This window comes from Rhincodon typus, chromosome 14, assembly GCF_021869965.1.
Source record: "Rhincodon typus isolate 14 chromosome 14, sRhiTyp1.1, whole genome shotgun sequence".
Lineage (NCBI taxonomy): Eukaryota > Metazoa > Chordata > Chondrichthyes > Orectolobiformes > Rhincodontidae > Rhincodon > Rhincodon typus.
In genome coordinates this window covers 47,984,822-47,998,343 of record NC_063345.1, presented here as the reverse complement: position 1 = coordinate 47,998,343, position 13,522 = coordinate 47,984,822, and the positions used below count along the sequence as shown (strand labels likewise).

At 41.6% G+C, this 13,522-nt stretch overlaps 1 protein-coding gene across 1 annotated transcript in view; it reads left to right on the top strand.

Annotated features, from left to right (window-relative positions):
- Nucleotides 1-353: 353 nt before the first annotated feature.
- pof1b (POF1B actin binding protein) overlaps nt 354-13,522 on the top strand; it is an 86,961-nt gene continuing 73,792 nt past the window's right edge. The window contains exon 1 of the mRNA XM_048605012.1: nt 354-805. Within this exon, the coding sequence (XP_048460969.1) occupies nt 602-805 (204 nt within the window). The 5' untranslated portion in view covers nt 354-601. The remainder of the gene's footprint in view (nt 806-13,522) is intronic.

The window sequence follows — 13,522 nt, the reverse complement described above, 5'->3', positions numbered from 1 at the left end:
TTAAGATAACTAAACGCTGAAAGACGCTTTATGAGAACACTACCAAGCAAAAACAAAACATAATACTGGGTCAGTAAAGGAGACGTGAAAGTTGATGACCAAATACTTGATCAAAGGTTGTTTGAAGGAAAGAGCTTGTCCAGTAATCTTATGGAAATTAACGAGATGAATATTCAGAAGGATGTTCATTCTCAACTATTAAAGAACCGGGGAGTTTAATAAACAAGTGAAAGGGGTTCTTTCTGTTGGGATGAGAAAGATGTATTGTGAATGTGGGAGGTGTCCCTAGGGAGCTGTCACTCAGAGTTCAGGGAAGGTGTGTCCTGCACGGGGCTCAGTTCAGACACGCCTATGAGTTGCAAGTTAAACACTCTGCGCCCTTTTGCTTCTAGTTCCGAGACAACAAGGTGCAGGGCTGGATGAACACAGCAGGCCAAGCAGCATCATAGGAGCAGAGAGGCTGACGTCTAGTTCCTGCTTGTTTACTCGGCGTGTTTCGAGCTCGCCTCCAACCGGGCGAGTCTCTGGGTAGGAGCTGTTGCCGTCCCTCTCCCACAGGCTGGCCGGTGCACCGTATAGTCCAGGCTCCACTCTATCCAACATGTCATCGGTATTCCGGCCAGGAAGTACGTCCACCGCCTCGGGGAGCTCTTATTACGAGAGTATCCGAAGATCTGGCTCTCCAAACTCGGTATTCGCTGTCAACGACCAGAAATCGTACCTTACCGTTGGCAGTCCCACCAGCGTTGGCACGGTGTACCGGCTTGGAAACAACCCGCAGAGCACCACCCTGATTCTTGGACAGGTGAGTCACCCTCCCAGCTTCTCATTACTCAACGCTCCTGTGAAATACAACTTGTTTTTAAATGTAAGCTCCTACCTACAGTTGAACAAATAGACCGTGACGAAGGGATATACTCGGAATATTCTTGATTTGGTTTATGAATCATAGAATCCCTACAGCGTGGAATCAGGCCGTTCGTCCCATCGAGTGCTCACCGACCCTCTGAACAGCATCCCACCCAGACGCAACCTCCTACCCTGTCCCTGTAACCCTGCATTTCCCATGGCTAACCCACCTGGCCTGCAAATCCCTGGATACTATGAGCAATTTAGCATAGCCAATCCACCTGACCTGCACATCTTTTGACTGTGGGAGGAAACTGGAGCACCCGGAGGAAACCCACGCAGACACGGGGAGAATGTGCAAACTCCCCACAGACAGTCGCCCGAGGGTGGAAACAACATTATGTTTGTAGATTAGTAATTACAAAAGCTTAGGCTATTAGCAGAAAGAACACCTTTGTATTTATCAGGTCAGCACCATGGGATTTTACAACAGTCCTTTTTGAATTTATTACAAGTTAAGATTTGATTGGCAGGAATTTGCAGTCTGCAGATTTACCTGTGTGTGTGTGTGGCATCTATCATTGATGATAATCATAAAAGGCGGTTGAATCTCTCCCAGTTCCAGCTTTCCTCCTGCCCAACCCCTAATACCTAATATTCCTGTCTTCACTCACCCATTTCGCTGTGTCCTAACGCTCCTTCCCATATATCTTCCCCAACTCTTGAACTTCTATTAACCCATTACACTACTCCATCCCACCCACCTCACATAATGTCCCACTTCCAAAATTGACAGGTCACAGGATCTACCAGACTGTTTGAACTATGAGGTAATGGTAATTATGTGGGAAGATATACAGAAGTGGTGGATTTCTCATTTCAGGATCAGTTCAGTGCTCATTTTCACCTGTCAGTCTCCATCTCCATGTGGGAACATGTTTTAAGATTGGGCGTCACTCTCCTTCACCTGTGGGCATTCGTCTGGTTTGGTGAGATTTTCCTCTGCTTACTGATAGTTCCAGAACCTCGAAGTCCCCATCCACTTTCTAAAGTGTGGAGGGCAATAAGAAGTTTGGTCACAATTTTGTCTTAATTGACTGTAAAGCAGTCATACTTCTGGGAGCTCTTAAGGTGGTAATATAACTGTCAGAGTAATGTCCTGGCATAATGACATTATAGAATGTTAAGGGTGCAGAGGTAGATCAATGTTGTCAATCACCTCATGGTATATAAGCAAGAATGGATGACCAAAGGGGTCCAAGGTTCTAGTCCTGGCATCTCCTGTCCCAAGGCCTTAGAAAAAAGATAATCTTTCTATCTATAATAAGCAAATACATTGAAACGTTTAATTTGATTTGGGGGAAAAAAATACTGGCATCAGCTGTGGAAAATGAGCACAGATCAAATGTGAAGGTCTGCACTCAGATCGTTCAACTCTGGAGCACTCATCTCTTTTATTAATTTTTCAGCAGTAAATCCTCAAGTGATGCAAGATTGGTATCTGAATTATCTCACAGCATCAATTTACATTGTTAAATTGTCATGAGTTGTCTGTAATTTCTCCATCCTTTTGGTTTGCAATCCTAATTGAGGGTGAGGACTCATTAAGTCTGTCTATCCAGTTGAGTCAGAGTGTGGGTTGTAACTCCAATTCCAAATTCCCAGTGCTACTTAGTAAAATGTCCAGCTAAGAGTATTCCTGTTAATAGTAAAGTGAGCTATTCTAATTATGTCATATATCTCTGCTTTGCTGTTTTATTCAGTATGGTCTATTTATTGAACCTGATGATTTAGCTTCTCAACTAAATTGGAATAACATATAATTTAACAAAAACATATACTTCAGATGTCACATATTTAAAATAAGAACAAAAAGTGCTGAAGAAATGCAGCAGGCCTGGCAACTCCTGTGGTGACAGAAACAATTAACATTTTGAGTCTAGTATCACCTCTTTGGAACTGAAGAGATAGTTGGAAAAGTGATGGGTTTTCACGCAGGAGCAAATGGAACACAAGGGGTCAGGAGAAGATTTGAGTACGAAGCAAGATTAGAGAATCGCATATGTTACAGAACAGAAAGCAAAGGGAATGGTCATGGTTGTAAAGAAAAACAGAATAGATGTTAATAGTAAGTTTTAATAACAGAATATAGCTGAAAGCAAAACTAAGAAAACCAGACACTGTGGGTAGCAGAGCGGGAAGGCAAGTGAAACAGAATTAAGGACGGAGTTCATGGTCTGAAGGTATTAAATTCGATGTTAAATCCAGGAAATTGTATAATGCCAAAACAGAAAATGAGGTCCTGGTCTTCCAGTTTGCATTCAGCTTTATTGGACCACTGCTGCAGTTCCAGAGCAGAAATGTGACCATGAAAGCAAGATAGTGTACTAAAATGGCAAGCAGCCTAAAGTTCCAGCATCTGCAATTCTTTTGGTTTTTGTTCGGGGTCATAATTATAGATTGAATGGAGATGCTCTGCAAAATGATCTCCCAGTCTGGATTTAGTCTTGACAATGTAGAGGAGACGTGTTGTCAGTGGTAGAGTAGATTGAAAGAACTAGAAATGAATTTGCTACTTTACCTGTGAGGAGTAGTACAAGTACTGTACTTCCTGCGATTTCATGGAAGGTCATGGAAAAGAGGTGAGGTGTCAGGGGTGGACCAGGGTGTCATGAAGGGAGTGATTCCTTTGGAATGCTGACATTGAAGAGGAGGGAGGATGGATTTGGTGGTGGCATCATGTTGGTGGTGGAATGCTAGGAAGCAACCAATGGATTTTACATCTTTTAGTGCTGTGAAATTGTATTGAGTTTGCTTTTGTTTTTGCTCCCAACAGCCCAATATCGGTGTGGCTGAAGATGTGAGGTTGAGCAGAAGGCATGGTGGCACAATGGTCAGCACTGCTGCCTCACAGCACCTGGGACCCGGGTTCAGTTCCAGCCTTGGGTGACTGTGTGGAGTTTGCGCGTTCTTCCTGAATCTGTGTGGGTTTCCTCCAGGTGCTCCACTTTCCTCCTACAGTCTAAGGATGTGTAGGCTAGGTGGAGTGGTCATGCTTAAAACAAAATTGCCGCATAGTGTCCAGGGATGTGCAGGTTTGGTGGGTTAGCAATGGTAAAAAGACCCATGTGGGATTAGGGGTTGGTAGGGTCAAGGTAGGATGCTCTTTGGAATGTTGGTGCAAACTCAGTGGGTTGAGTGGCCTCTTTCTGTACAATAGGGATTCTATAATTCTAGAATGCACTCAAGGAATAGTAGAAAATTCTTGCTTCCTGTTGTCTGTTTCATATACCTCATGTGAGAGGTAAGAGGTACATTAATATAGCATTTGGAATATGTTTAAATAAAAATGACAGGTCATTAGTTCCTTTTGCATTTTCTGTCTAATATGTGGATTAATGGCCAGTTCACAATTTATTTGAAAATTATACTCTAGTTCTGCCCTGTGAAAAGATGCTAGTTTTTCATTTGCTCAGGTGAAATACAGGCATGAAACAAAGTTACACTGAATTTAAACAATGGATTTTGATCAATGAGTGATGACATTTACAATGTCCTGATATGCTTTACCTCCAGCATTTTAAAATTGCTGTAACGTCATCACTTTGAGGGATATACTGTAGCAGATACCTGACTTCCGCTGATTGAGATGGACCTTTGATGGGTGTTTACTGATTTTGACTCCTCTTTTGCCTATCGTAATGTGGTCCGTGCAACTCCTGCACTGCCTTAATTAAAATAAAATGAAGAATTGCAGTTGTTGGGGATCTGTAACAAAAACAGAAATTGATGGTGAAACTCAGCAGGTCGGGCAGCATCTGTGGGGAGAAAGCAGAGGTAATGTTTAGAAGTCCAGTTGAACCTACTTCGGAATTGATTAGGAGTCACTGGACTCGAAACGTTAACTCTGCTTTCTCCCCACAGATGCTGCCAGACCTGCCGAGTTTCTGTAGCACTTTTTCTTTTTGTTCCTGCAGTATCATCTCCTTCTTCCCCTAAATCCAATCTTGCTCTTTTTTTTTTTCTTACTTTCATGATATCTTTTGCAAGTGCCATTTGCGGGTGTTAAATCAGTTTTGTTCCTAGAGACCAGTTTTTATTTCTCCACTATCCGAGCTCTGTTTATTCAGATTGCCCAGGCCTGGCATTAAGTTATGTATGAGTCAGAACTTTCTTTTTAAGGTGTTCACTTTTCAACATTGCCAACTTCTGCCAAAACATCATGTCTAGTGATGTGCAAATACTGCAAATTGATTTGTGGGACACTGTTAAGTTGGTTGGTGCATTTCTCTAGACAAAGTGGTGACTGCTACACTTCAGAAGTTCTTTATTGTCTGAAAAGCACGTTGTGAAATGACAAGAGCATGAAAGGCTATACATAAATGCCGCTGCTTGCTATCTGTTTTGTGAAGTGCCTTCAGACAGTTTATTTTATTGAAGTTGTTCTAAAAATACTTAATACTGTTGGTGGGATCATAAGGATTTAGTAATGGATTAACTAATTAATAAAGATAACAGTTAAGAAATTATTCCAACTGTTTGCTGGCTTATCTGATCAATATTAATTAGAACTTCCAACAAAATAACACTTGCAGAATGGGAGTAACTCGGAGGATTTCAAAGGCCAGCAATTTTTAACATGAAATAAGTACCTCAGATGTATTCAAGGGAATTTAAATGAAGTAATTATCATGTTTTGTGTCAATGGGAAATTTTCAATTGAAGGGTTCCTCTGTGGCAATTCATTTCTGTTCTCTGATACTTGATGAAATGCATTTTTACAAAATGCAAGGTTGTAAAGATTATTTGCTGATGTGGTACTGTTTAAGCACACACTGTAACACTCAAGCAATTCTGGCACTACTTCAAATACTGAAGCAATCTGAGAATTAAAGATGTAAGACTGGTTTCATCTAATTATCTGTGTCGCCATAAAGGTATATCTGAAAATAATTGATCCAGCGCTGAATGTTGCATACAATGTCATTGCATGGTGAGTGAGGAAGAAAAAACATATCAAAGGGAAATGGCCTACGTTCCCAATGATGGTCCACTTGAGTGTTTTTGTCATCCAGTGACAGTGAAGAAACGGCAATATAATTCTGGGTCAGTATGTTTTGTGACATGGAGGGGAATCTGCAGTTGGTGGTGTTCCCATGCTTCTGCTGTCCTTGTCCTTTTAAGTGGTTAAGGTCATGGATTTGAAAGGTGTGCTTGAAGGAAGTATACTGAGTTGCTGTAGTGCATACAGAATATGGTACACACTGCTGCCATTGTGTGCCAGTGGTAAAGGGAGTGAATGTTTAAGGTGATGGATAGGGTGTCATGTTTTTTGAGTGTTGTTGGAGCTGCACTCTTATAGGCAAGTGGAAAGTATACCATCACATCCTAGTGCCTTGGAGATAGTGGATAGGCTTTGTGGAGTCAGGAGATGAGTTACTCCTGCAGAATGCTCAACCTCTGGCTACCTTTGCAGCCACAGTGATTTATGCTTGTCTCTGTTCAGTTTCTGGTCAATGGTAATCCCCATGAAGATGATGGTGGGGTTTTCATTGATTCTAACACCATTGAACGGCAGGGGCAGACAGTTGAATTCTGTCTTATTGAAGATGGTCATTGTCTGAAACTTGTGTGGTGCAAATGTTACTTACTACTTATCAGCCCAAGCTGGATATTACTCCGGTCATGCTGTATAGAGACCTACACTGCTCCGTATGAGAGTCATGAGTGGTGTTGAAAATTGTGCAATCATCAATGCACATCCACATTTCTGACCTTGGGGTGGAAGGAAGGCCATTGATGAAGGAGAAGGTTGGCCTACGATACTACCCTGAGAAACCATCACAGAGATTTTTTTGAGGTTGAGATGATTGGCCTCCAAAAAACACAATCATCCTTTTTGTATCAGATCTGATTCTAATCAATGGAAGGTTTCCTGATCCACATTATTTTCTGTTTTGCTTGGGCTCCTTGATCTGTTACTTGATAAAATCTGTCTTGAAGTTTAGGGCAGCCAATCTCAATTTATATGCTTTCCCCTCTTACTTTCTGTTATTGTCATTTCCATCCCTTTACTTCCTTATTCTCACTTTTCTCAGTCCTCCTCCCATCCTTCGCTTTAATTTCATCTCTTTCAATCTTTCATCCACTCCCTTTCACATTCTTACTATCATTCCTGTTTGGCCTCTATCCTCCCCTTCTTCTCCTTTATCTCCCCTTCCATCATTTCCCTTCATTTTTGTTTAATTATCTCTCTTTCTCTCATTGTTGCTCTCGCTACCTTCCTCTCTCAGTCTCTCTTTTTCTGTCTTTCTCCCTTTTTATCCCTTGTAGTGCTCTGTAAGCTCTCCCTTCCCCATATTCCCCGCCACCTGCTTCATCCTTTCTTGCTGTCGTTGCTCTGGGAAATACTCAAATATGGAATGGCAGACTCGTCCTTTCTGGTAACACGATTTTGCAGGTCAAGGCCTAGAGAAGACATTTTAATTGACACTTACCTGAGATAATGCTGTCTGTAATCATAGCAACATGATTAGCTGCTTAGGACTGTTGGACAAAACACTTTCATTGAGAAGCATGTAACTAAACTGTTTGTTCCTTTAATTTCTATTTTCCAATTATTTCAAAGATTCTTGTGTAAAATCTTTCATCTTTGATGTGGAAAATGGCAATACACATAAATTTGAGTGTTTCTTTTTAAAGTTTGTTCCTAACAGTGAATCCCATTTAGAATTAACTTCATGAAGAAATGGAACCTCCTTATCTATTTACAGACAATGTCTGGCTTAGAGCTTGTTTTTCTGGTGTTGGTGTGCTGAAGTGTAACTTATCAGAGAAGTGCTTTGCCTGTTAAGTTGACATCATGTTGGGTAGCAGAACATAAATCACTCACTCTCGATTCTCAATGTCACGCATGGACAATAAAGCTTTACAATGGAGGCTATGCATTTCCTCAGAGGGTGTGTTACTCCAGAATGTGTTTATTGTCTCTGCATTACAGCAGAAGATGAATGGAAGCAGAGGGCAACCTTTTGTGGTTTTGGAGAAAGGACCTGTGAGCACAGAAGAAATTGAACTCAAAAGATTAGATTGTGTTATAATTCTAGATGAATAAGAATCACTCGGACGACTGAAGGACAGTTGGTACACATGAAACTACCTCAGTAAGAGTCAGCCATGTGTATGGATGTGAGAATGAAAAATTAATTACCACCTAAAATAGCTCATCCTATTTAAACAAAGGGAGGGAAAAAATGTAAAATTTTACGTTTTCATGTAAAATGAAATTCTACTGCATAAGAGTTATAGAAATGTATTTGACTAATTGAGAAAAATGGGCAGGATTTTGTGCACTCAATCACAGTGGGAATCATGGTTGCTGGGCTACTTCAGTACTGAGATGCTCTATACCAGTTTCCTAGTGGCAGCAAAATCTCCTTCAATTAAGTTGGAGGGCACAAAGGATTGGCACGAGATTCCCAGCCCCTGCCAGTTGCTCATTAATGATCCAACTGACATCCATTATTCATAAGGCCACCACAGTTCAGTGGCAGCTACTTGAAACTAAATTGTGAGTTTTCACAAGGCGATGTGTTAAACTAGTACAACCGTAAATCTAGAACTACTAAGAGAGAGCTTTCCATCATGTGGGGATCCAGCATATTGAATGGACTTGTAGATGCATGTGCACATTGCTGGGTTTTATGGAGCAACTGTGAATGTCACTTTTAATCATTGTAATAGCATCCTTTTATAGTCAATTGTATATATGTATGGACCAGAATAAATGGCTTAATTTGGATTGATTGTCCACGTGCCGTACACTGTTTCTTTTCTAACCTGCAAAGATGCTACATTTGGTGAAATGGTAGAATAGTGTATGGGTTGCATAAGTTTATAGCAAATCAGTAGCTGAATTGAGAAGATTGGCTGAGGAAACAGTTTCAAAAATATTATCTTCATGGAAAGGCCATAAGATATAGGAGCAGAGTTAGGCCATTCAGCCCATCGAGTTTGCTCTGTCATTCCATCATGGCTGACACATTTCTCAAATCCATTCTCCTGCCTTACCCACAATCCCCTTACAAATCAAGAACCTAGCTATCTCTGTCTTAAAGACACTCAGTGACTTGGCCCCCACTGCCTTCTATGGAAATGTGCTTCACCACCCTCTGGCTGAAGAAATTCCTCCTCCTCTCTGTTCTAAAGGGTTGTCCCTTCACTCTGAAGCCGTGCCCTGAGGTCCTTGCCTTTCCTACAAGTGGGAACATCTTCTCCACATCCTCTCTATGTTTGAACATGTGGGTGGTCTGACTATAAGAGAAGGATCTTTCAACTTGTAGTTTTGGGAGACTGAGAGAGTACAATCATAATAAAGAGTTTCGATGCTTAAGTGGAGCAGCTTGAGATGTTTCTCACTTCTGACAGTATCCTGGATAATACTAATAGCCAGCTGTTAATCGGGTGGTGGCGAATAGGAAAAGGGTGATATTTATGACTGAAGCAGGCCCAAAATTTATGAAATACTCCAGAATTTGCTCGCTGCTGCTAAACCAAAGAATCTGCTATCGTCAGATATTTTGTAAGCTTTAGCAGCTGTCCATTCCCAAGCCATCGGAGATTGCCAGAGGCGAAGGTTGAGAAACAAGGGATCAGTTACCCGATTAGTATTTGAGAATTTATCATGGCTTTGAAAAAGCTGTCCATAACTTTGGAGAACTTCAAAACTGAACATTACAGGACCGACGTGTGTGCTTTAAAAGGTAAGGACATTTGCAATAAATTGCTGACCTTGCCAAAGTTGACCTTCGACAACATTATCCACAGACATGTTGGGACATAACTTGAGAGAAGTCATAGTTGAGAGCTACCTGGTGGTTTCTGAAGTGACGAAGCTAAGGCTGAGTAAGCTGAAGGCCCCAATGAAGGCAATTACAAAATTCTCTCATCAATATCCAGGCCAATATTGTGCCCAGAATTGGCCACTGTGAATGCAGAGTGTTACAGCTGGAAGAAGAAAGGCCATCGGCTAAGGCCTTGTTGGAAAAAGGTGCATGGAAAAACGCTGGTCAAAGGAAATGGTAGTCACCATTAAACGTCAGCAGGTTGATTAGGGATTACTTATTGACTAATAAGAGTTACAAGGATATCCAGTGAAAATTCACAGGATATCATGGTCCAAGGGACATTGAATGAAGCCTCATTGGATGTGGAAGTTGATACAGGGACATCAGTCACATGATTCCTGAATCTTTGTATTCAAAAATTGAGTCCACATCAGTTGGAGATATCATGCATGGAATTAAAAAGTTATAGAGGAGAGCAAATCTCCATAATGGGAGTGGTGCTGGTTTCAGTCACTTACAGGAAGCAATGAGAAAAATTATCCATCGTCATAGTGAAGTCTCAAAAACCAGCCTTGCTGAGAAAGAACTGGTTAAAAACCACTGAAGTTAAATAGTCATGAGATTTTTCACATAGAAGTAAAACTCACAATACAAGACAATGTGATCACCAGATACCCTCAGGTATGTAGTGAAACTAGTCACCTGATTCAAAGTTATAAGGTCAACCAATAGGTTTAGAGGAAATTCGGACCAGTTTTTTGCTGAACTCATCAAGTGCTGTGTGCCCTAAGGGAGAAAATACTACAAGAGCTGAAAAGACTGGAGGCAGAGAGCAGGATCATAAAAGTTGAACATAATAATCGGGCTTTGCGGTAGTGTTAAAGGCAAACGAGATTGTAAGATCATGTGGGGATTATCAATTAACTGTAAATCAGATACAACAACAGAATCCACCTAATCATTTGCCAAATGTGAAGGATTTGTTCACAAGTGTTGTTAGGAGGCTGTTTTCTTTTTCAGTATTTAATTTGACAATTGCATATTTATGACCTGAATTGGATGAAGAGTGAGTCTTGTATTTATGGGGGAAACACGTTGGCTCAGTGGCTAGCTCTGCTGCCTCACAGCGCCAGGGACCCGGGTTTGATACCAGCCTCAGGCAAATGCCTGTATAGAGTTTGCACATTCTCCCCATGTCTGTGTGGATTTCGTCTTGGTGCTCCAGTTTCCTCCCACACACCAAAGACGTGCAGGTTAGGTGGATTGGCTGTGTTAAATTGTCCATAGTGCCTAGGGTGGGAAGTGCAGGGATAGGATAGGGGGTGGGTCTGCTTGGGATGCTCTTCGGAAGGTCAGTGTGGACTCAATGGGCCGAATGACCTGCTTCCACACTGTATTTTTTAAAAAATTGCTAATACCCACATGGGTTTATTTCATTTTCACAGACTGCAATTCAACGTTGTTTCAGCCCATGGAATTTTTTCCAGGGGTAATAAATTTTGCAAGGAGTTCAGGATGAAGTATGTTATTGGAATGATGTGATTAGCTCATCTCCCAATGGCTAGACCCATATTGGGTGGGTTGAAGACGGTGCTCCAATGTTTGGAAAAGCATCGGGTTCAAGTGAAGGCAGTCGATGGTGGAATGTTTAAAATTCTTTTGGCCACAGGGTAAACAAAGAAATCCTACCCGGAGTAAGGCCACACTTTCAGAATATTTCTGACCTCAGATTTTTATTTAAGGGTCCATTCAATTATTGTGGTAAATTCATACAAAATTTTTCAATCTTTGTGCATACAATGAATGAAATTGTGAGAGAAGGGTGCTCTATGGTTTTGGTCAAAAGTGTATGACAAAGCACGCAAGTTGTGTAAAAGTAAATCAGAAGATGGTACAGTGCTTGTACATTACAATGAGTCAGACTTCTTGGGGAGTGACAATCGCACTGAGACTGCCACTCCAGCCTTTTTTAATCCAACAAAGAAAGGGCGCTCAACATTTTTGAGAGGAAATTTCACTCAGGGTTCCCTCAGAAATGCAGCACCCGTAGTTCCATCTGATAATTCTTTTGTGGCAGAGAACGGTTAGAGGGAGGCAAACCATACCCACTTTTCACAGCAACAGGCTGCTGTATCCTGAAATTTAAAGGGTCCGGATGACCACTCTGACAACTTCTGTCAAACCTTAAGTCTATAAGTTAGGTGTAATGCTAGAGTGCTGGGAGAGTACGGGGTTGGGATGCCCAGGTAAGTAGGGAGCCTGGTAAATAAAATGCCTGGTAAGCAGAATCCCAGCTGGAGAAGGGTAGGGTGTCAACTGATTAGGATGCCTGTTAGGGGTAGGGTGCAGGGATACAAAGTGGCAGGTATTTGCTTCGGATAGGTTGAGGCAGGCTGAAGAATTGAAGAAATCTGATCTGGAGGGTAGTTGTCGGGTCTGTGGGGGCGTTGTCATTGGAGAGCAGGGGAGCGAAGTGGGTGTTGGGTCCAGTGGTAGCAACATGAGGGAGAGGAGGTTTTGGAGATTGGGGCCAAGTTCAGTCCAGTGGAGGTTCCAGAGGGTTGAGTCTGATGGAGTTTCAGTCCACGTTGGGGTGCAGATCAGGACAGGGGTGACATCACTGGGGTTGGGGTTGGGGTTGGGTGGAGCAAGAGCTTTGGCTCCTGGTGAGTCTCGAGTCTCCGGGGTTTTGGGGGCGAGGGAAGGAGGTGTTGAGTTTCGGGGAGCAGATGTGCCTCTGTGGGGAGAGGGTGTCAGGTCAGGGTGTGGAGCTTGTGAATGAGGTAAGTATGGTGTCTGTTTAGCAGTTACTCAGCAGTTAGACTATCTACTCAATCATCTAACATTTCCTCAGTAGCTATTTTATTTAATTTCATTGGAATTATCCAGGCTTCAATTTTTGTGGAGACTTTTGTCGGCTTCCAGGTGTAGTCAATTATCCAGTGGAAAATTCAGTTTCCCAAATAATCCTTTGAAGTGTGCTGTGTTGGGGATTTCACAGGATCCCCATGCGCAACTCCCATCTACACTGGAATAACAACTATTTAGCCAGCAGATCAAATCTGTCCAAAAAGATTAAGGAAGCATGTGATGCCTCTCCATGCAATGATCTCTCATGTTTGATAATGGTGAGGAGAGACGATTACATTTGCCTCTGTGCCAATGAGTGAAATTATGCTGAGAGTGTGAAGCACTATCTTTGATTTTTTGGAGCAAGGTAATTTCATAAATGCTTGTATGGTCATAGCTTCACAACCAAAACTGATTATAAGGCAATGATGGCCATTTTGAATCCAAAAGTTACAGAATTTACTTTAGCTGCATCCTGAATGCAGAAATGAGCTTTGATTTTGACTGTTTCTGGGTATCATATTGAGTAGAAATGATCGAGGATTATTGTTTTATAGATCGGATGTCTAGATTATCATCTGGAGATTAGTAGAACAAGTTGTAAGGGATGCTGTTTCATCAACAGTGTATGACTAACAATGCAAATGATTGGTCCACATAAATGCTGTATTTCAAAATCAGGCCATTTTAATAAAAAATTCAGTAATGGTGAGCTGTCGGCTGATAAAGGTTATGCTATGTGAGGAGCCAGAGTTGTAATTCTGGAAAGGTAGAGATCAATTGTTTTATAATCTTCATAACCAGCATTTAGGAATGAGTTTGATAAAGAATCTGATGAGATGCTATCTGACAGAAGACAATGAAACAGTGTAAAACATGTTAAGAGATAGTCGGAACTGCAGATGCTGGAGAATCTGAGATAACAAGGTGTAGAGCTGGATGAACACAGCAGGCCAAGCAGCATCAGAGGAGTATGA